At 42.3% G+C, this 24,067-nt stretch overlaps 2 protein-coding genes across 7 annotated transcripts in view; one reads left to right on the forward strand and one right to left on the reverse strand.

Annotated features, from left to right (window-relative positions):
• The window catches only part of sik3 (SIK family kinase 3), a 42,697-nt gene extending 38,484 nt beyond the window's left edge, over positions 1-4,213 (reverse strand). For 3 of the 4 annotated variants that reach the window (XM_055896292.1, XM_055896291.1, XM_055896289.1), the window contains exon 1: positions 3,854-4,180. In XM_055896292.1, coding sequence (XP_055752267.1) covers positions 3,854-4,144 — 291 coding nt within the window. In that variant the 5' untranslated portion in view covers positions 4,145-4,180. Of the gene's footprint in view, positions 1-3,853 lie in introns of all 4 variants that reach the window. The other variant, XM_055896290.1, reaches the window with a different exon arrangement.
• Positions 4,214-11,106: 6,893 nt separating this feature from the next.
• The window catches only part of sidt2 (SID1 transmembrane family, member 2), a 32,684-nt gene continuing 19,723 nt past the window's right edge, over positions 11,107-24,067 (forward strand). For all 3 annotated transcript variants that reach the window (XM_055896302.1, XM_055896304.1, XM_055896303.1), the window contains exons 1-2: positions 11,107-11,847; positions 20,782-20,906. In XM_055896302.1, coding sequence (XP_055752277.1) covers positions 11,626-11,847; positions 20,782-20,906 — 347 coding nt within the window. In that variant the 5' untranslated portion in view covers positions 11,107-11,625. The remainder of the gene's footprint in view (positions 11,848-20,781; positions 20,907-24,067) is intronic.

Below are 24,067 nucleotides of genomic sequence, written 5' to 3' on the forward strand. Positions count from 1 at the left end.
CAGCCCATTTCATGGCAGAAAGAAAATTGTGCAGTTTTAAAGCCAATTTCCCGCAATTCTACACATTTTGCGTGGGTCGGGGATTTTTGCTGATTTAAGCTAATTTCCTGCAATTCCACACATTTTCCCATGTCTTATGTGTGTTTATATGATACCAGGGGTCGAAGGCCGACCTATTTCTATTTACTTTGACCCTGTTCTGGGTCCGGGTTGCCAGTTGACTATGGCTGGTCTACTGTATATGTGTGATAATGTTTTTTCACTATAATCTAGCTAGCCTACTACCAAAGAGCCTACTCAGATATGAAGTCATATAGCTACAAACTATAAATAAGTAGTATGAAATTGGATTTTGAAAATGACGAATTAGACCTAGGACAGATTCTACTAGGGTTAGTACTGAACGCACACCAACAAGAACATGAGAGGATTGACGCACAGATTCTCTCTGTGCATAACCCAATAACTATGGGGCATGAAGGTAGGTCAAGCAGCAACACCACAATTGGTCAAGCAGCAACACCATTATTCATACAAATTAAATCACAGCGTGACACGTGCGTTAGGCCCGTTATCTAACGTTGCCTGGACATCGCGGCTACTGCTCCTCCTCCTCAATGCAAATCTAAACTGAGGAGGAGGCAGTAGGGGAGGAAGTCTGGATAGAGACAGTGTAATGTGAGGAGACAGTGCGATGCACCGCAGACAAGCCATAGCACGCCGGCTGTCATCTTTAACCATACCTGTCTGACTGTAGTGGAGCCAAAAGGAGGTGCCAAGTCTTCTGATAAGGAGGGGGGGCTAGGCAGTTGGCAGACATATTTAGGTTTATAAACACTTTTTTTTTATTCAGGGGTGTGTGTGTGTTTTGTTGTTGACCTCGTCCTGAGCGTGTCAGGTCTGGCCTAGCGGCTCTTGGAGTGTCCCTCTTCCAGAGCTGTGACGCCTGGCTTAGTCTAACACCCCGGCTCCACAATCCCCTTCTCCCTGGCTGCTGTTGCAGACAGAAGCACTGAGCTATAGCTCCGGTCTTTCACACCACTGATTAGGCATGACTAATACTGGCGGAGAAGACTAGTCCAAATATGCTGAAATGGCTCACTTCTACCTAGGCTAACTGACTGCTAGGGAGGGTGTCATGTCAATGTATATGAGCAATATTAATAGATAGGCTACTGTTTGAATTCAGTAGAAATTAGTTGATGTAGCTAGAAGAGGCAACTTTTTATGTTTATTATTCCATTATCATGCAATTGCTCTTGAATCAGGACAGTCAGCAGCTATTTGGTTGCATAACATGCCCCTGTTAGGACTTTGAATTTCATAAACATGACCAGAAATATCAGCATTTGTAACCTTGAGTTGGTGAGAAGGCAGCACCAATGCACTGGTTTCATGTGCTTGCGCATCTATTTTCAAAAACATTAATTAGTGCCATTTAAATTGTACAAAGAAACCAGGTGAACCTGAAGCATGTTGGCTGTCAAATGTCAAAAATATATCATCCTTCATAAGATGCAATGGGAGGGGTAAAAAACAGGGGACCAAAACATGTTTTGGGTGGTGGTACATTTAATGACAAACCTAAAACAATAATATTTGGACCAGCTACTTCCTCCAAACATTACATGCAAACCACACTGGCCATGTTGCATGCACGAGCGTCGCAAAATAACTGTACACATACATGTTACTCAATCATTTCACCCACTCCATTCTTGCGCATCTGCGATGCCAAGTGCTAAAATAGAACTTGGTTATTTTTGAGATACTCCACAAGCTGCAAGTCCTCTCCTTATCGGATATGAGGAAAATACACCCACGTGGATGCTTGAAAGACAAACAAGGAGAGATGAATTAAAGATAACAAGGTTTCCCTTTAAATCTGTGGATTAATCGTTGTAGTAGAAAAACACCAGATTTTGTATGACTCTGGGTCAAAATTCTACAAAGAATCAACTAAAAAGAAGACCATATGCATGTCAGGTAAAATAACAACCCAATGTTCATCACCCAGGAAAAACTAGCTAGCTAAATCTCCACAAATGTTTCATGTGTGTTTCGACCTGACCCTGTGATTCAGTGTGGCATATTTAATTACACAATTATTAAATGAAAGAATTCAAATGTCAATCTCGCAATTACAATGCCCTTTGCCTCGAAAGGGTAATTTTCAAATTGCACTAATGCAATGCATTCTACCAAACCAGCAGAATGCAAAATATCATGGCCTGTGTGGAGTCCCCCTGTGCAAAAGTATCACTCAACAAAAAACTTGGCCTAACAATTGAGAGATTGTAGTTTTTAGTGGTCAGTGTTTTATCAATGAATCGTTATGTAACTTTAAGGCACTAATATGTGGTTCTCTACAAATACATTTTCACAAGTTCTGTAGATTAGTTTAAGCTGCTTAGGCTATAGCCTAATATGTTTTTGAACATGTTCCATGTCACCATGTGAGTTAATCAATCAGAACAGTCAGCCTCCCTCACACAACACACATAGAAGTTTTCTGTCTTATACACACTTTACAATCGTGATTCCCTTACAGGTAGCCTTCTGTTTATCCCTCTCCAATGACTCTGGCCTCAGTTCGATCCCATGAGCGTGTTGCAGATCCACAGTCTTATTAGTAGGAGTTGTTACAGGTTTAGTGGCACTGGCACAAGTTTAAAAGCATGGTCAGAGTGGGTAGGCTATCACTTGCCCTGTTCTACTCCTTGGTCACCTAGGTCATTATTGAGAGTAAAAAATAAAACCGCTTCACAATAAGATACCTGGGAAAATAATAACTGAATGATAATGTGTAAAGGCAAAACGTGGATTAAAGAAAAAGTAGCCTACTGTTCATGCTAAGGTCTCTCATCAAGAAGGATGAATGATTTGTAGGTAAAAATTGGGACTACTATGATTGTTTTTTAGTTTCAATATTGAAACAAAAAGATCTGTAGTCTCCAGTGCCTATCTGCCAGCAATGCATCTGCCTACAGACGCCCACACTATGCAACAGCATACGCACACTCAAAGGGATATCAATAAGCTATGACATATCTGAGGCAGCCAATAGCCCCTGCCTATACCCAAATGAAAATGCCACATAACCTGGCACAAACTAAAATACCAGTTCTTGAATACACCCCCATTATATTAAATGAATACACCATGAAAAAATGTTAAACAGTCAAACTTTTTCAGTGACAAAATACATTGTTAGTCAACACATTTTTAGGGATGAGTTCTGGCCAGCCAGCAATACGTTAACAGCCTGTCAAACCAGCTTGTTTTTCAGTTAGTTACCTAGTCAACGATTGCCAAAGGAACATTCACTTAAATCTAACAAATATATATACTTGCTTGCTAATGATACGTATAAACTATTGATGACATAGATTACACGATTCTTGTGATCCTACCTAGCTAATACATAATGCCAAAAATAGCTAGCTGATTGGAAACCCCAAATAGAACAAATGTAACGTTAGTTAACTACCGCAGCCAAATAGCAAACGATATGCTCGAAGTCCCCCTCTCCTCTTTCATCCCAGCGGTACCCTTCTCTCCGTCGACAAGTGACCCCCGCTGTCCTTGTTACATTACAACTGATTTTATCATGTGAAAAACTCATCGGAAAAACTACAAAGCGAATGGTTGCTTATGATGCCCCATGTTTACACCCCCGCACTGAGCACTGCGACCAAAAGCGGACTAGCCGTTGTAACGTTACTCGCTCCCAAGCCCGAAGGCCCAATCTTCAGCCTAGATGAGAGTGACAGCGATAACACAGCCAAATGAGTACAAATCGTTGACAACCTGTAATTGATCCCGTTCAAAAAGCCTTTATTAATCATCGTACCTTTGCTTTGGTGATGATGTGTGTTGCCAATTTAACAACAGCGAAATTCCCCTTGCCGATGGTCCGCTCGATTTCGTAGTAGCCCACTCGGGCTGGGGGGGGCCTGCTGGCCAAGGGATGGCCGGGGTTGGTGATGCACCCCGCAGCCGGGGTAGGTCGATTGGAGTGGCTGATCCCAGAGGATGGCTGTGCTCGGTTCTGGGCGCCCATGCCTGCGTGGGCCGGTCGGGTAGAGTGCGTAATCCCGGCCGCAGCGGACCCAGCTGCATCTCCGCTTGACACGGCCGCCATCTTCTCGCCTCTCTGCGGGAACAACAACCAGCCTTGCGCAGCGCGCATCGCGGGCACGCCTCCCGCCCTGCGTCATATTACGTACACAGCCCCTTCGCAGCGCCCTCTCTAGGTTGTAACTATAGCAACTATCAGCGTAACAATGACTTCATCCACAGAAACGGTTGCCTTGGCGACAGAACTGCGCATTATCGCGCTGGCGCAAGTCAGTGTGTTTCTTAACCGGGAAGACCGCCATGCAGTTTCACATGTCTGTCGAGTGTACATCACATGGTTGGATGGATTCAACATCTCTGGTTCAACTCATTCTAAATACTTTATTGCCTACAAAATGTCACGCATCACCTCGTTCAGACGTTCCATCTGAAAAAAATACAGTTATTATATTCTGTTCTATTCCATTCTATTCTATTATTTTACATCTGGCGGCATATACCTACAAACACACCACACACATCCCATTGGAAGTTATTTTTTAATCTGCATTGTTGGGAAGGGCTTGTAACGCAAACATTTCACTATAAAATCTACACCTTTGTATTCGGCCCATGTGACAAATACAATTTGATTTGATGTCATGTCATGTCTCATCCATCATCTACAGCAGCGTTATCAAATATATTGTGAGGTGTCCAATCCCGCTTGAGTAAAATAAACAAGGGGAATTCATTCAATTTACTTTAAAATGACCAAAATCCAATTGAAAATGTATAGAAATGATTCACCAACAGTACCAGACCAAAGTTTGGACACACCTACTCATTCAAGGGTTTTTCTTAATTTTCACTATTTTCTACATTGTATAATAACAGTGAAGACATCAAAACTATGAAATAACACATGGAATCATGTAGTAACCAAAAAAAGTGTTCAAAATATATTTTATATTTGTGATTCTTCAAAGTAGCCACCCTTTGCCTTGATGACAGCTTTGTACACTCTTGGCATTCTCTCAACCAGATTCACCTGGAATGCTTTTCCAACAATCTTGAAGGAGTTCCCACAAATGCTGAGCACTTGTTGGCTGCTTTTCCTTCACTCTGCAGTGCAACTCATCTCAACCATCTCAATTGGGTTGAGGTTGGATGGTTGTGGGGGCCAGGTCATCTGATGCAGCACTCCATTACTCTCCTTCTTGGTCAAATAGCCCTTACACAGCCTGGAGGTGTGTTGGGTCATTGTCCTGTTGAAAAACAAATGACAGTCCCACTAAGTGCTAACCAGATTGGATGGCGTATCGCTGCAGAATGCTGTGGTAGCCATGCTGGTTAAGTGTGCCTTGAATTCTAAATAAATCGCCAACAGTGTCACCAGCAAAGCATCCCCACACTATCACACCACCTCCTCCATGCTTCACGGTGGGAACCACACATGCAGAGATCATCCGTTCACCTATTCTGCGTCCCACAAAGACACAGTGGTTGGAACCAAAAATCTCAAATATGGACTTTTCAGACCAAAGGACAGATTTCCAATGGTCTAAAGTCCATTGCTCATGTTTCTTGGCCCAAGCAAGTCTCTTATTATTATTGGTGTCCTTTAGTAGTGGTTTCTTTGCAGCAAATCAACCATGAAGGCCTGATTCATGCAGTCTACTCTGAACAGTTGATGTTGAGATGTGTCTGTTACTTGAACTCTGTGAAGTATTTTTTGGGGCTGCAATTTCTGATGCTGGTAACTCTAATGAACTTATCCTCTGCAGCAGAGTTAACTCTGGGTCTTCCTTTCCTGTGGCGGTCCTCATGAGAGTCAGTTTAATCATAGCGCTTGATGTTTTTTGTGACTGCACTTGAAGAAACTTTCAAAGTTCTTGACATTTTCCGCATTGACTGACCTTCATGTCTTAAAGTAATGACGCACTGTCATTTCTCTTTGCTTATTTGAGCTGTTCTGGACATAATATGGACTTGGTCTTTTACCACAAAGGGCTATCTTCTGTATACCACCCCTACCTTGTCACAACACAACTGATTGGCTCAAACTCATAAGAAGGAAATAAATTCGACAAATAAACTTTTAACAAGGCAGACCTGTTAATTGAAATGCATTCCAGGTGACTACCTCATGAAGCTGGTTGAGAGAATGCCAAGAGTTTTCAAAGCTGTCATCAAGGCAAAGGGTGGCTACTTTGAAGAATCTCAAATATAAAATCTATTTTTATTTGTTAACTCATTTTTGGTAACTACATGATTCCATACGCGTTATTTCATAGTTTTGATGTCTTCACTATTACTCTACAATGTAGAAAATTGTATAAAAAAAACAACAGAAAAACACTCAGTAGGTGTGTCCAAACCTTTGACTGGTACTGTATATTCATCCAGTTTCTTACTGTCCAGCTGGCAAATAATCACTAGACAGACAGGGATGATCAAACATTTTAAAAACTATGGATGGAGGCAATGATGAAAGAAGAAAAAAAATACTGCACTAGGTCTATTAATCCTGCATAAGTGGAGTAATACAAATTAAACTAATATTTTGACGACAAGGAAATATAACACATTTTCATTGCGGCCCTCCGGACCTCGTTGAAGACCGAATGCACCCCCCTGCCTCCAGCGGACATATATCAGTCAGCACAGAAAGAAATCATCAAACAAGGCCTTAAGAATATCTGAACATGTTCACATTTTAAATTTAGGGTGTAACGAATGTCGTAATCCTCCTCGTCTGAGGAGGAGCAAGGATCGGACCAAAACGCAGCGTGGTATGTATCCATATTTATTTGAATACTTTTAAACACGAGCAAAAACAATAAACAGAAAGAAACCAACAACGCTACAGTCCTGAACTTGAGAACATAAAAACATGAACTTACGAACAGGAACAATCACCCACAAACAAACAGTGAACACAGCCTACCTAAATATGGTTCCCAATCAGAGACAACGTAAAACACCTGCCTCTGATTGAGAACCATATCAGGCAAATCAGACACATAACATAGACTACACCCACCCAGCTCACGTCCTGACCAACTAAACAAAGACTAAACAAAGGAAATAAGGTCAGGAACGTGACATAGGGTGAAGCAAACGTAAAGTGCATAACTGGGGGCATGTTCAAAAGCACATCTTGGATGATTGGCTTTATATTTAGACTTTTGGGAGAAAAACTGTTGGGTCTTCTAAACAGGCTCATGCATCAAAGTTGTTTTCATCAGGAGGGTGCAATAGGTTAGGCATGATGAAGACAAATTAGGGCCCTGAAAGGACAGCTCTTTATGGTGAACTAGAAAGGATTTGGTGTAAGGGTATGCAATTGTATTCTTGGAGCACCACATTGATCAAAATGTACATTAAATGTACATTAAAGAGATGTAGGCTAACGTAATGGTTTTATTTGACTGGATATGTTGATTACATGACTTACAGGCCTGTAAGATTCAATATCAGAGAATTAGCTAGAATCTAGTGTTACGCGGAGTGGAACAGGGGAACCCAAGAGCAGATTCAGACAAGGAGACTGGGATTAAGTAACCAAGGAATTTATTGAAATACAGGGGGAGATGGAGTGCAGGTCAGGGGAAGCTCAGGCGGGTTGCTGGAAACCAGGTGCTGAGGCTGGAGCGAGAGGAGTTGAGACAGTAAGCATGTCCGGAAGGGAATCCAAGGGAGTAGTAGAGTGAGGAATCCAGGACAGAGTAGCAGGATGACGAGACGTTGGACTGGAGACAGGGACCAGTGTCAGAGCAGGCACAACTGTAGCGGAGAGAAAAACAGCATCAGGCAAGGGCAACAGGCACAACAGCATAACAGGATCTGAATAGTAACAAACGGCTAGAACCGTAGACTGACTGAGCAGAGATTACGATCTGGCAGCATGGAAGTGGAAGGGCTGAGTATTTGTAGAGGTCTTGATTATGGAACAGGTTGCAGCTGGTGGGGATCTGCTCTGACTCCAGCACACCTGTCTCCGCCCACACAATCACACACACACACACAGAGAGAGAGGGAGAGGGAGAGAGTACTGGGAGAGTGGCGGCAGGTCAAGTAGAAACAGGATGAGCAGTAGAGGGTGTTACAGGAGCAGATGGGACATCTAGATCACAAAAGGGCCATTCACATTTCTGAATCTAAATTGATCTATTTCCTTTATCAATATTATAAAAATTTTCCTTGCCCACCACTAAATGAATTAGTATAATAAGACTAAGAATTTGATGACAATTGGAGACCTAGTCTACTTCCTACTTTGATGGTAAAACTGCAGAGGGAGCAAATATAAGAGTTGAGAGGCGAAGAAAGAACGCAAACATATTTTTTTCTGATTAATTATAACTGATGAGAAACCTTGCAAAAGAGACACAGCACTATTTCACTGTTATTATCTAATAATTTAACTATTTATTTTTGTTTAGGGTTAAGGTTTTGGTTAGCGCCAGTTTCAAGTGTTGACCTAGTCGTGGTGTCCATGGGATGCTGATCAGTCAAGTCTGTAGTAGACCCATATCTCGCAGGTTGGCATTTATTGTCATGAATCTTGTTCTGGAGGCAGCTCTGGAGAGTGGTTGCTAGCTGGCACAGACACAAAAAGTCACATAAATCTGATTTTAAACCTAAATGTAACCTTAACCACACTGCCATCCCTAATGCCAAGCCCTAACCTTAAAAACCAATTTTTTAAAAATCAATTATATAGCCAATTTAATATATTAAATCTAATATTATGGAAGTCTCGAGGATTTGCTCGCCTGAGGTAGAGTATATCATGAAACGCTGCAGACTACACTATTTACCAAGAAAATGTTCATCTATATTTTTCATAGCTGTCTATTTACTCTATTGCCTTTTAGTCTATGCCGTGTTAGTGTTTTGTTTATTTTGTTTTTAAAACGATTTTGAGATTCTACTTGTAATGAAAAGCGCTATATAAAATAAATCTATTATTATTATTATTAATGACAACATGACCGAGTGGCGCAGATTACTGTTCAATTTGAGAAGGGCGCTCCCTCACCCTTTTTTACCCATTCACGTCACAGGCCATAGACAGGTGTACCGCGGCTCAGGTTACTAGAACTCCTTCAATGGGAGGGGTAGAGAATAGATTCAGGGAAATGCGATGACGTGAAAGCGTAAGAACTGCGATGTTAAGATCAGAGATTAGTCTCCTGAGTATGCAGTACACCTTCATTCGAGGTGTACATACCTACATCACTTGATTGCAAACCAAGTAATCTTACATATAGGTCTTCCTGCTCTCTTGAGGACCTTGCTAATCTCGAAGTGGAGTCAGTCGGCAGTGGTGAGCACTCTAAAGTTGAGCCAGTCAAGGATATTGTGGACCTACCTGCGACGAGAGGTGTGGTAGAGTCTTCCAACGTTTGCCCTGAGAGTCCTACCAGAGATGATTTTGGACTGGTGGGAGTGAGATTTTGGAAAGAGTTGATTCCTTCTTTTTGGCCAGTCCATACGCTGTGTCAAGCTGGGTAAAGGACAAACTGGGAATGATTACATTTGTGAAAGCTTCGAGAAGTGGAATTATTTACCAAAAAATGGTGTATCTGCCATTATCTAAACCGTAATGCAACTTTTTATTGACTTATTTATAGACTTAATAGTCTGTGTCCATGATAAATAATTTTACCTAACTCATTCACACTATCACAGGAACAAGAAAAGTTACAGGTCCTTCATATTATTCACAGAATCCTGGAACTAATCCTGTAATTGTTGGAACTCTGTTCATGCAGCACATGAAGCCTGTGTACACAGGCCTTTCCTGAAAGAAATGAAGCCTTTCCTGCATGCAGGATGGGTCTTACACCAGCAGAGGTACTGTTTCCAACTGAACTGCCTTGTCATGTTCAAATCAAAATCAAATGAATTGTTATTTGTCACATGCTTCGTAAAGAATTGGTGAAACTGTGAAGCGCTTACTTATGGGTCCTTTTCCAAAAATGCATAGTTAAAGATAAAGATTTAAAAATACAAATGAAAATAGAAATAGTGATATGAGGAATAAAAAGACAATGAATCACGTATGACAATAACGAGTAAAAATAACATGGCTATATACATGGAGTACCAGTACCGAGTTGATGTACAGGGGTACGAGGTAATTCAGGTAGCTATGTACATAGGTAAGGGTAAAGTGAGCAACAGGATAATAGACAGTAGCAGCAGCGTATGCAGTGAGTGTGAAAGTGTGTGTGTGTGTTAGTGTTTGTGTTGTCAGTATACATGTGAGCGTGTGTAATTTGTGTGTGTGTGCGTGCGTGCGAGTGTGTGTGTGTGTGTGTGTGTGTGTGTGTGTGTGTGTGTGTGTGTGTGTGTGTGTTGGGGTGTCAGTGTAAGTATGTGTGAGTGTGTGTGTGTATACAGGGACTACCAGTACCGAGTCCAGTGTGTGTGTACATAGATCAGTGCAAGAGAGTTAGTGCAAAAAGGAGTAAACGCAGGTAGTCTGGGTAGACATTTGATTAGCTATTTAGCAGTCTTGTTTAGCAGTATTATGGCTTGGGGGTAGAAGCTGTTTAGGGTCCTGTTGGTTCCAGACTTGGTGCACTGGTACGCCTTGCCTTTGCAGTTGAGGTGAGAGACATGGGCAGGTTTACTTTTATTGTCACGAATCATGAACAGGAGGCAGAACTGATCTATTTCTGCTAGATGGGCCAGGTGCAAAGTCAAATCAAATCAAATTGTATTTGTCAGATGAGCCGAATACAACAGGTGTAGTAGACCTTACAGTGAAATGCTTACTTACAAGCCCTTAAATGTACCAGAGTCGTACCTCACTTTCTTGAAATACCCTCACTTAGTCCAGTAGGAAAAATGTAGTAAAATGTGTTTCTCTTTCCATCAAAACAATAATAGATCTAATACGTGTTTTATTTCAAAGGAATATTGTATCTATTCCTTATGTCAGAGTTTACTGTAATACATTTGGTCATATGCATTCTATTTCTATGTTTGTGCTGAAAAGAATGACGTCATTACGCCGTGCTTGGTTTGTTTACTGCGTGCGTTGGGAGGGTGTGAGTGACACAGATTCAATCGCCGTTGCCAGTCGATTCAACAGATGCAAAAACAACGTTCACTTTACGGTACCTGATATGTCAACCTAAATGATAAAATGTGGATGATATTAGCTGTAAAAACCTCGGATAGTAAATCTTTCGGGATCTAGCTCGCTAGCTAGTACAGTAGTAGTTGTGTTGTTATCGCCTAGCTAACGTTAGTTTAAGTCGCAGTACCGAGGAGTGGCTAGCTGGCGATGGTGAAACAGGAGGAGCGATGTGGATGTAATACATTGATCATTAGCTAGCAAATGTAGCTAGCTGGCTAGATTATCACACTACTGTAGGTAGTCGTTCGCTATCAACTGTTCTGTTGTGAATGATAAATTACAACTGAGCTGCCTAGTTAGGTAAGTTTGCCATTCATTGCTATTATTGTCATCCGACGTGTCAAGTGCATTTTGGTCGACAAACTGTTGCTCAGCTAGCACAGCTATTATTGACAAATCGCAAGGAAATGGTTTTGAGGAGCGGTTGTAAATTTGGCCCAGTTTTAGTCTGGTTCCGACTTGGTTATGTGGTCCTGTTGTGGTTATGTGTGACCCACTTGCGGTGCGCACGGGCAGAAACTAAAACGGTGGTCCAAAAAGATGCCGAGTTTGACGTTACCTACAACGATACGGTTACCAGTGACAACCAAACCATCTATGCCTTCAATCACACCGTCTCCCGAAACAAGGTGAGTACATAGTTCAGGTCACAAATACCACTTTGGTCTCTTAGATCCTGCTTTTACACAGGCTGCCTAGTGCTAACACACCTGTTTCAACTAATTATGTTAGTACTAGGCTGGAATTAAACCTGCCCATCCGGTCCCCAAGTACTAGGGTTGAAGAACACAGAACTACTGTCTTGTTATGAGTAGCCTCATTTGGTTTTATAATAAGATAGGATTGCAAAAAGTGAAAAATACAAAACTTGAGTGTGCAGGTGTATGTTTGATGGGTGTGTGCGTATGTACAGTACCAGTCGAAAGTTTGGACACATACTCATTCAAGGATTTTCTTTATTTTTTACTGTTTTCTAAATTGTAGAATAATCGTAAAGACATCAACACTATGAAAACACAAATAGAATCATGTAGTAACCAAAAAGGTATTAAACAAATAAAAATATATTTTAGATTCTTCAAAGTAGCCACCCTTTGCCTTGATGACTGCTTCAAATCAAATTTTATTGGTCACATACACATGTTTAGCAGATGTTATTGCGGGTGTAGCGAAATGCTAGTGTTTCTAGCTCCAACAGTGCAGTAATATCTAACAATGTCACAACAATACACACACATCTAAAGGAATGGAATTAAAAATATATAAATATTGCTCCCGGGTGGCGCAGTGGTCTAGGGCACTGCATCGCAGTGCTAACTGCGCCACCAGAGTCTCTGGGTTCGCCCCCAGGCTCTGTCGCAGCCGGCCGCGACCGGGAGGTCCGTGGGGCGACGCACAATTGGGCTAGCGTCGTCCGGGTTAGGGAGGGTTTGGCCGGTAGGGATTTCCTTGTCTCATCGCGCTCCAGCGACTCCTGTGGCGGGCTGGGCGCAGTGCGCGCTAGCCAAGGGGGCCAGGTGCACGGTGTTTCCTCCGACACATTGGTGCGGCTGGCTTCCGGGTTGGAGGCGCGCTGTGTTAAAGAAGCAGTGCGGCTTGGTTGGGTTGTGCCTCGGAGGACGCATGGCTTTCGACCTTCGTCTCTCCCAAGCCCGTACGGGAGTTGTAGCGATGAGAAGATAGTCATTACTAGCGATTGGATACCACGAAAATTGGGGAGAAAAGGGGATAAAAAATAAAAAATAAATAAATATATATATATATATATATATATATATATATATATATATATATATTGGACGAGCAATGTCGGAGCGGCATAGACTAAAATGCAATAGAGTAGAATACATTATATACATATGAGATGAGTAATGCAAAATATGTAAACATTATTAAAGTGACTAGTGTTCCATTTTTAAGGTGCCCAGTGATTTCAAGTCTATGTATATAGGGCATCAGCCTCTAAGGTGCTAGTGATGGCTATTTACCAGTCTGATGGCCTTGAGATAGAAGCTGTTTTTCAATCTCTCGGTCTCAGCTTTGATGCACCTATACTGACCTCGCCTTCTGGGTGATAGCGTGGTGAACAGGCAGTGGCTCAGGTGGTTGTTGTCGTTGATTATCTTTTTGGCCTTCCTGTGACATCAGGTGCTGTAGGTGTCCTGGATGGCAGGTAGTTTGCCCCCGGTGATGCTTTGGGCAGACCGCAGCACTCTTTGGAGAGCCTTGCGGTTGTGAGCGGTGCAGTTGCCGTACCAGGTGGTGATACAACCTTGACAAGATGCTCTCAACTGTACATCTGTAAAAGTTTGAGGGTTTTAGGTGCCAAGACAAATTTCTTCAACCTCCTGTTGCGCCTTCTTCACCACGCTGTCTGTGTGGGTGGACAATTTCAGTTTATCAGTGATGTGTACGCCGAGGAACTTGAAGCTTTCCACCTTCTCCACTGTGGTCCCGTCGATGTGGATGGGGGGGGTGCACCCTCTGCTGTTTCCTGAAGTCCACGATCAGCTCCTTTGTTTTGTTGACATTGAGTGAGAGGTTATTTTCCTGGCACCACACTCCCAGGGCCCTCAACTCCTCCCTGTAGGCTGTCTCATCGTTGTTGGTAATCAGGCCTACTACTGTTTTGTCGTCTGCAAAATTGATGATTGAGTTGGAGGCGTGCCTGGCCACGAGGTCATGGGTGAACAGGGATTACAGGAGTGGGCTGAGCACGCACCCTTATGGGGCCCCTGTATTGAGGATCGGCGTAGTGGAGGTGTTGTTTCCTACCATCACCACCTGGGGGTGGCCCGTCAGGAAGTCCAGGACCCAGTTGCAATGGGCGGGGTTCAGACCCAGGGCCCGAGCTTAATGATGAGCTTGGAGGATACTATGGTGTTGAATGCTGAGCTGTAGTCAAATAACAGCATTCATACATAGGTATTTATCTCGTCCAGACGGTATAAGGCAGTGCGATGTCGATTGCATCGTCTGTGGATCTATTGGGGTGGTAAGCAAATTGAAGTGGGTCTAGGATGTCAGATAAGGTAGAGGTGATATGCTTGACTAGTCTCTCAAAGCATTTCATGATGACAGAAGTGAGGACTACGGGGCGATAGTCATTTACTTCAGTTACCTTTGCTTTCTTGGGTACAGGAACAATGGTGGACATCTTGAAGCATGTGGGGACAGCAGACAGGTATAGGGAGAGATTGAATATGTCGGGAAACACTCCAGCCAGCTGGTCTGCACATGCTCTGAGGACGCAGATAGGGATGCCGTCTGGGGCGGCAGCGAGGGTTAATACTAGAGGTTGACCGATTTATCGGAATGGCTGATTAATTAGGGCCGATTTCAAGTTTTTATAACAATCGGTAATCAGCATTTTTGGACACCGATCATGGTCGATTACATTGCACTCCACAAGGAGACTGCGTGGCAGGCTGACTACCTGTTATGCGAGTGCAGCAAGTAGCCAAGGTAAGGTGCTGGCTAGCATTAAACGTATCTTATAAAAAACAATCAATCTTAACATAATCACTAGTTAACTACACATGGTTGATATTACTAGTTTATCTAGCTTGTCCTGCGTTGCATATAATCGATGCGGTGCCTGTTAATTTATCATTGAATCACAGCCTACTTTGCCAAACGGGTGATTTAACAAGCGCATTCGCGAAAAAAGCACTCGTTGCACCAATGTGTACCTAACCATAAACATCAATGCCTTTCTTTAAAATCAATACACAAGTATATATTTTGAAACCTGCATATCTAGTTAATATTGTCTGCTAACATGAATTTATTTTAACTAGGGAAATTGTGTCACTTATCTTGCGTTCTGTGCAATAGAGTCAGGGTATATGCAGCGGTTTGGGCCGCCTGGCTCGTTGCGAACTGTGTGAAGACTATTTCTTCCTAACAAAGACAGCCAACTTTGCCAAACGGGGGATGATTTAACAAAAGCGCTTTTGTGAAAAAAGCACAATCGTTGCACTTGTAATAACTACAATCTAAAACTTCTTACCTGGGAATATTGTTGACTCATGTTAAAAGGAACCACCAGTTTTCATATGTTCTGATGTTCTGAGCAAGGAACTTAAACGTTAGCTTTTTTACATGGCACATATTGCACTCTCACTTTCTTCTCCAACACTTTGTTTTTGCATTATTTAAACCAAATTGAACATGTTTCATTATTTATTTGAGACTAAATTGATTTTATTTATGTATTATATTAAGTTAAAATAAGTGTTCATTGTTCATTCAGTATTGTTGTAATTGCCATTATTAAAAAATATATATATATATAAAAATCGGCCGATTATTCGGAATTGGCTTTTTTTTTGGCACTCCAATAATCGGTATCGGCGTTGAAAAATCGTAATCGGTCGACCTCTAGTTAACGCGCTTAAATGTCTTACTCACTTCTGCCATGGAGAAGGAGAGCCCACAGTCCTCGGTAGCTGGCCACATCGGTGACACTGTGTTATTCTCAAAGCGGGCGAAAAAGGTGTTTAGCTTATCCGGAAGCAAGACGTCTGTGTCCACGACGCGGCTGGTATTCCCTTTGTAGTCCGTGATTGTCTGTCGACCCTGCCACATACTTCTCATGTCTGAGCTGTTGAATTGCGACTCCACTTTGTCTCTGTACTGACGTTTTGCCTGTTTGATTGCCTTAGAGGGAATTGTAGTTTTATAAAAAAAAATATTGAACCTTTATTTAACTAGGCAAGTCAGTTAAGAACAAATTCTTTTTTACAATGACGGCCTACCAGAAGGCAAAATGTCTTCTGTGGGGACGGGGGCTGGGATTGAAAAATATATATATAGGACAAAACATCACGACAAGAGAGACACCACAACACTACATAATTAGAGACCTAAGACAACAACATAGCGTGGCGGCAATACATGAAACACAGCATGGTAGCAAGTAACACAACATGACAACAACATGGTTGCAACACAACATGGCAGCAGCACAACATGGTAGCAGCACAAAACACGGTACAAACATTATTGGGCAGAGATAACAGCACAAAGGGCAAGAAGGTAGAGACAATAATACATCAGGCGAAGCAGCCACAACTGTCAGTAAGAGTGTCCATGATTGAGTCTTTGAATGAAGAGATAAAACTGTCCAGTTTGAGTGTTTTTTGCAGCTCGTTCCAGTCGCTAGCTGCAGCAAACTGAAAAGAGGAGCGACCCAAGGATGTGTGTGCCTTGGGGACATTTAACAGAATGTGACTGGCAGAACAGGTGTTGTATATGGAGGATGAGGGCTGCAGTAGGTATCTCAGATGGGGGGAGTGAGGCCTAAGAGGGTTTTATAAATAAGCATCAACCAGTTGGTCTTGCTATGGGTATACAGACTTGACCAGTTTACAGAGGAGTATAGAGTAGAGGTCGACCGATTAATCGGAATGGCCGATTTCAAGTTTTCATAACAATTGGAAATCGGTATTTTTGGCCCAATTTAAAAATATATATATATATAAAATATTTTTTTTACACCTTTATTTAACTAGGCAAGTCAGTTAATTAGAACACATTCTTATTTTCAATGACGGCCTAGGAACGGTGGGTTAACTGCCTTGTTCAGGGGCAGAACGACAGATTTTTACGCGAATGCAGTAAGAAGCCAAGGTAAGTTGCTAGCTAGCATTAAACTTATCTTATAAAAAACAATCAATCAATCATAATCACTAGTTAACTACACATGGTTGATGATATTACTAGTTTATCTAGCGTGTCCTGCGTTGCATATAATCGATGTGGTGCGCATTCGTGAAAAAGGTGCCTAACCATAAACATCAATGCCTTTCTTAAAATCACTACAGAAGTATATATTTTTAAACCTGCATATTTAGTTAATATTGCCTGCTAACATGAATTTCTTTGTGTCACTTCTCTTGCAACAGAGTCAGGGTATATGCAGCAGTTTGGGCCGCCTGGCTCGTTGCGAACTGTGTGAAGACTATTTCTTCCTAACAAAGACAGCCAACTTCACCAAACGGGGGATGATTTAACAAAAGTGCATTTGCGAAAAAAGCACAATCGTTGCACGACTGTACCTAACCATAAACATATTTTTAAACCTGCATATTTAGCTAAAAGAAATCCAGGTTAGCAGGCAATATTAACCAGGTGAAATTGTGTCACTTCTCTTGCATTCATTGCACGTCGAGTCAGGGTATATGCAACAGTTTGGGCCTACTGGCTTGTTTATTCCTAACAAAGACCGTAATTAATTTGCCAGAATTTTACGTAATTATGACAACATTGAAGGTTGTGCAATGTAACAGGAATATTTAGACTTATGGATGCCACCCGTTAGATAAAATACGGAACGGTTCCGTATTTCACTGAAAGAATAAACGTTTCGTTTTCGAAATCATAGTTTCCGGATTCGACCAAATGAATGACCAAAGGCTCGCATTTCTGTGTGTTATTTTGTTATAATTAAGTCTATGATTTGATAGAGCAGTCTGACTGAGCGGTGGTAGGCAGCAGCAGGCTCGTACGCATTCATTCATTTCGTGCGTTTTGCCAGCAGCTTTTCGCAATGCTTCAAGCATTGAGCTGTTTATGACTTCAAGCCTATCAACTCCCGAGATTAGGCTGGTGTAACCGATGTGAAATGGCTAGCTAGTTAGCGGAGTGCGCGCTAATAGCGTTTAAATCGGTGACGTCACTCGCTCTGAGACTTGGAGTAGTTGTTCTCCTTGCTCTGCAAGGGCCGCGGCTTTTGTGGAGCGATGGGTAACGATGCTTCGAGGGTGGCTGTTGTCGATGTGTTCCTGCTTCGAGCCCAGGTAGGGGCGAGGAGAGGGACGGAAGCTATACTGTTACACTGGCAATACTAAAGTGCCTATAAGAACATCCAATAGTCAAAGGTATATGAAATACAAATGGTATAGAGATAAATAGTCCTATAATTCCTATAATAACTACAACCTAAAACTTCTTACCTGGGAATATTGAAGACTCATGTTAAAAGGAACCACCAGCTTTCATATGTTCTCATGTTCTGAGCAAGGTAAAAGTGTAAGGAACTTAAACGTTAGCTTTTTTACATGGCACATATTGCCCTTTTACTTTCTTCTCCAACACTTTGTTTTTGCATTATTTAAACCAAATTGAACATGTTTCATTATTTATTTGAGGCTAAATTGATTTGATTGATTTATTATATTAAGTTAAAATAAAAGTGTTCATTCAGTATTGTTGTAATTGTCATTATTACAAATAAATAAATAAATAATTCATCCTTCATTAGTCCTCCAATAATCGGTATCGGCATTGAAAAATCATAATCGGTCGACCTCTAGTATAGAGTGTCCTATCAGGAGCATTGGTGGCAAATCTGATGGCCGAATGGTAAAGTACATCTAGCCACTCGAGAGCACCCTTAACTGCCGATTAACTACACTGTTTGTATTCGGCCATATTCCAAGTCACCTTGCCATGGTTACATGCGGTGGTTTGCGCTTTCAGTTTTGCGTGAATGCTGCCATCTATCCACGGTTTCTGGTTTGGGTAGGTTTTAATAGTCTCCTATACATTTCCTGATAAACTCAGTCACCGTATCCGTGTATTCATCAATGTTATTCTCAGAGGCTATCCGGAACATATCCCAGTCCGCGGGATCAAAACAAACATGAAGCATGGATTCCGATTCGTCAGGCCAGCGTTGAGTAGTCCATAGTTCAGGTACCTCCTGTTTGAATTAATGCCTATAGGAAGGGAGGAGCAAAATGGAATCGTGATCAGATTTGCCGGGGGAAGTGTGTGGGAGGGCCTTGAAGACATTTTGAAAAGCTAAGTAGTAGTGGTCCAATGTTTTCTCAGAGCAAGTGCAACAGTCAATGTGTTCGTAGAACTTCGGTAGTGTTTCCCTCAGATTAGCTTTCTTAAAATCCCCGGCTACAATAAATGCGGCCTCCGGATATGTGGTTTCCAGTTTGCATAGAAGTTCGTAATGCTGGTGAGTTACAGCCACTCTGATATCCAAAAGTTATTTCCGGCTGTATGTAATAACACAAAACATTTTCTGGGCTAATAATGAAAAACGAAATATGCCAAGTTGCTTAGGAGCTAGAAGCACGGCTGCCCTATCTGTCAGCGCCATCATCGTTCTTTACACACTCTTGGCATTCTCTCAACCAGTATCACCTGGAATGCTTTTCTAACAGCCTTGAAGGAGTTCCCACATTCTTAGCACTTGTTGACTGCTTTTCCTTCACTCTGCGGTCCAATTCATCCCAAACCATCTTAATTGGGTTGAGGTCAGGTGATTGTGGCGGCCAGGTCATGATGTAGCATTCCATCACTCTCCTTCTTGGTCAAATAGCCCTTCCACAGCCTGAAGGTGTGTTGTTCATTGTTCTGTTGAAGAACAAATGATAGTCCCATTAAGTGCAAACCAGATGGGATGGTGTATCACTGGAGAATGGTGTGGTAGCCATGCTGGTTAAGTGTGCCTTGAACTCTAAATAAATCACAGACCGTGTCACCAGCAAAGCACCATCACACCACCTCCTTCATGCTTCACGGTGGGAACCACACATGCGGAGATCATCCGTTCACCTACTCTGCGTCTCACAAAGACACAGAGGTTGGAACAAAAAATCTCAAATTTGGACATATTTCCACCGGTCTAATGTACATTGCTCGTGTTTCTTGGCCCAAGAAAGTGTCTTCTTCTTATTGGTGTCCTTTTGTAGTGGTTTCTTTACAGAAATTTGACCATGAAGGCCTGATTCATGCAGTCTACTCTGAACAGTTGATGTTGAGATGTGTCTGTTACTTGAACTGTGAAGCATTTATTTGGGGTGCAATCTGAGATGCAGTTAATTCTAATTAATTTGGCCTCTGCAGCAGAGGTAACTCTGGGTCTTACTTTCCTGTGGCGTTCCTCATGAGAGCCAGTTTCATCATAGTGCTTGATGGTTTTTGCGACTGCACTTGAAACTTTCAAAGTTCTTGACATTTTCCGCATTGACTGACCTTCATGTCTTAAAGTAATGACGCACTGTCGTTTCTCTTTGCTTTATTTGAGCTGTTCTGGACATAATATGGACTTGGTCTTTTACCAAATAGGGCTATCTTCTGTATACCACCCCAACCTTTACCTTGTCACAATACAACTGATTGGCTCAAACGCATAAGAAGGAAATAAATTCCACAAATGAACTTTTAACAAGGCAGACCTGTTAATTAAAATGCATTCCAGGTGACTACCTCATGAAGCTGGTTGAGAGAATGCCAAGAGTGTGCAAAGCTGTCAGCAAGGCAAAGGGTGGCTACTTTGAAGAATCTCAAATATAAAATATATTTTGATTTGTTGAACTCCATTTTTGGTAACTACGTGATTCCATGTGTTATTTCATAGTTTTGATGTCTTCACTATTATTTAACAATGTAGAAAATTGTACAAATACAGAAAACCCCTAGAATGAGTAGGAAAAATACAGAAAACCCCTAGAACTTTTGACTGGTACTGTATGTCGTTTTACTTAGATACATTGCGTTTCTCTAACCCTCTCCCCCTCTCTCTCTCCCTGCCCTGGCAGACGGAGGGGATCCGTGTGACTGTGGACGTACTGTCAGTGGGGGCAGAGAGCAGTCCCATCCTGTTTGTGGTCAGACAGAAGCAGGCCGTGCTGTCCTTCCAGGTCCCCCTCATACTGCGTGGACTGTGAGTAGCCTACCCTACTGGCACACCCGAGGTGCGTTCAGCAGGGCACAATGTTGTGGAACGTTCAGACAGAAGCGTTATGTTATTTTAAACAAACATGCATCTCTGACACGTAGAATAAGGACTCAAGTTGGCTCTAATCAAGACATTTCTATTGGTAACGTTCCGCAACGTTGTGCCCTACTGGCTGCAGCCCTGGCACATCCTGGTTCTCTCCCTGTGTTATATCACCAAACCATTTTATTATGTCAATATCCATTTGAGATGCACCTGGGCATTTTCTACTAGAGTGGAGGGGAAGCACGATAAGTGGTTATACTTTGGTATTAAATTGTTCAGTTCTGTCAAAGAAAACAACCTAAACCAACAGGCCATACAGTTGTGTAGCCTAGTCCTAGATGTTGTAGAGGTTTTGTTTCTCCCTGAGTGTATTTTTGCTGCGTCTCTCTTCATTATGTAGGCTAGATATATTGACTTATTCATGGGTTGAAGATACAATGAGCTCCAAAAGTATTGGAACAGTGACACATTTTTTGTTTGTTTTGGCTCTGTTCTCCAGCACTTTGGATTTGAAACAATACATGAAGTGCAGACTGTCAACTTTAATCTGAGGGTATTTTTATCCATATCAGGTGAACCGTTTAGAAATGTCATTACTTTTTGTTCATAGTCCCCCCCCCCCCCCCCCATTTTAGGGGACCACAAGTATTGGGACAAATTCACTTAAGATTTTTAAAGTAGTCAAAAGTTTAGTATTTGGTCCCATATTCCTAGCACGCAATGATGACATCAAGCTTGTGAGTCACAAGTTTGATGTCATCATTGTGTGCTCGGAATATGGGACCAAATACTAAACTTTTGACTACTTTAATACACATATAAGTGAATTTGTCCCAATACGTTGGTCCCCTAAAATGGAGGAACTATGTACAAAAAGTGCCGTAATTTCTAAACGGTTTACCCGATATGGATGGAATTACCCTCAAATTAAATCTGACAGTCTGCACTTTAAGCTCATAGTCATTGTATCATTTCAAAGTGCTGGAGTATAGTGCCAAAACAACAACAAAATGTCACTGTCCCAATACTTTTGGAGCTCACTGTATTATAAACATTACAGAGAGATGTGCAGGAGAAGTACTGAATGGGTCAACTGAAGGGAGTGGTGGCAGGGCAAGAAGACATACAAAGAAAAAGAAAACCCTGTGTCTGGCAGTTAGGAGTGTTGGGCCAGTAACAGAAAGGTTATTGTTTGAATCCCCAAGCCGACAAAGTAAAATCTGTCATTCTGCCCTTGAGCGAGGCAATTAACTCTAATTGCTCCAGAGTTGCCGTCAATAATGGCTGATCCCTGGCTGTGACCCCACTCTCCGAGGGTGTCTCAGGGGGGGGTGGCATATGCAAAAAGCACATTTCCATTTCACACCTGTACATACAGTGAAACAGGACTATATAAGCACCCCCTAATAATTATATGATATAGGTCTAAGTGTTTAGCCTGCATGCAGAGCCTACTTGTTTTTTTATTATACAGTAGGCCAGGGTCTCCCGAACTCTGTCCTCGGGACTCGAAGGGGTGCACGTTTTGTTTTTTTCCCGAGCACTACACAGCTGATTCCAATAACCAACTCATCAGCATGCTCTGGTTATTTGAATTAGCTGTGTAGTGTTAGGGTAAAAAACAAAACGTCCCGAGGACCGAGTTTGGGAGACGCTACAGTAGCCTGTCTTTCATGGCTTAACATAATACTTGCGCAATACCAGAACACCCGTGTCATGTGGTAAAGCAATTTAGTTGAGAGCGAGTCATCGTTGAACATTGAACTTTCACTTCCACATAAACATAAAGCATAGGCCTCATTTCCCCATAGACACTAGCCATAATTACAGTACTTGCTGGGTTGTTGGATTTTGGGAAGTTGCAGCTTGTGCGTTTTTCTGTCATTTACACACAGTTTTTTGTTGACACAATTTGACAGGCCAATTCTCAGTTCCTTTCTCAGCAGGGGTTGTTCTTATCATCCTGTTCGTATCATCATTTTCCCACCATAGGCACTGTTATGAGCTGTCTGCAATGGTCATGGTTAAGTTCAACCTTAAAATAGCTTAGTAATATGAATTGGCATCCTATTTTCTCTATGGACCCTGCTCAAAAGTAGTGCAATTATGGCACTGCATAGGGATTAGGGTGCAATTTTGGACGTGACCTAGTCTAATAAAGGCCTTTTATGTTCTATGAGCTCAAGTCTGTTATCATGATTTGTATATTGAGCTACCCTCTTGGCCAGGTCTCCCTTATAAAAGAGGTCATCTGGGGCCTCCCAGGTGCCGCAGTGGTCTAAGGCTCTGCATCACAGTGCTAGTGGCGTCACTACAGACCCACGTTCGATCCCACGCTGTGTCGCAACCGGGAAACCCATGAGGCGGCGCACAATCGACCCAGCGCCGTCCGGGTTAGGGGAGGGTTTGGCCGGCCGGAATGTCCTTGTCCCATTGCGCTCTAGCAAATCCTTGTGGCGGGCCAGGTGCATGCACGCTGACTTCGGTCGCCAGCTGTACGGTGTTTCCTCCGACACATTGGTGCGGCTGGCTTCCGGGTTAAGCGGGCAGTGTGTCAAGAAGCAGTGCAGCTTGGCAGGGTCATGTTTCGGAGGACGCACGGCTCTCGACATTTGCCTCCCCCGAGTCCCTACGGGAGTTGCAGCGATGAGACAAGACAGTAACTATCAATTGGGTACCATGAAAAAAGGGGGGAAAAGTATGACATAAAATAAAAATATATATATACACTGCTCAAAAAAATAAAGGGAACACTTAAACAACACAATGTAACTCCAAGTCAATCACACTTCTGTGAAATCAAACTGTCCACTTAGGAAGCAACACTGATTGACAATACATTTCACATGCTGTTGTGCAAATGGAATAGACAACAGGTGGAAATTATAGGCAATTAGCAAGACACCCCCAATAAAGGAGTGGTTCTGCAGGTGGTGACCACAGACCACTTCTCAGTTCCTATGCTTCCTGGCTGATGTTTTGGTCACTTTTGAATGCTGGCGGTGCTTTCACTCTAGTGGTAGCATGAGACGGAGTCTACAACCCACACAAGTGGCTCAGGTAGTGCAGCTCACCAGGATGGCACATCAATGCGAGCTGTA

Source organism: Salvelinus fontinalis, chromosome 33, assembly GCF_029448725.1.
Source record: "Salvelinus fontinalis isolate EN_2023a chromosome 33, ASM2944872v1, whole genome shotgun sequence".
NCBI lineage: Eukaryota > Metazoa > Chordata > Actinopteri > Salmoniformes > Salmonidae > Salvelinus > Salvelinus fontinalis.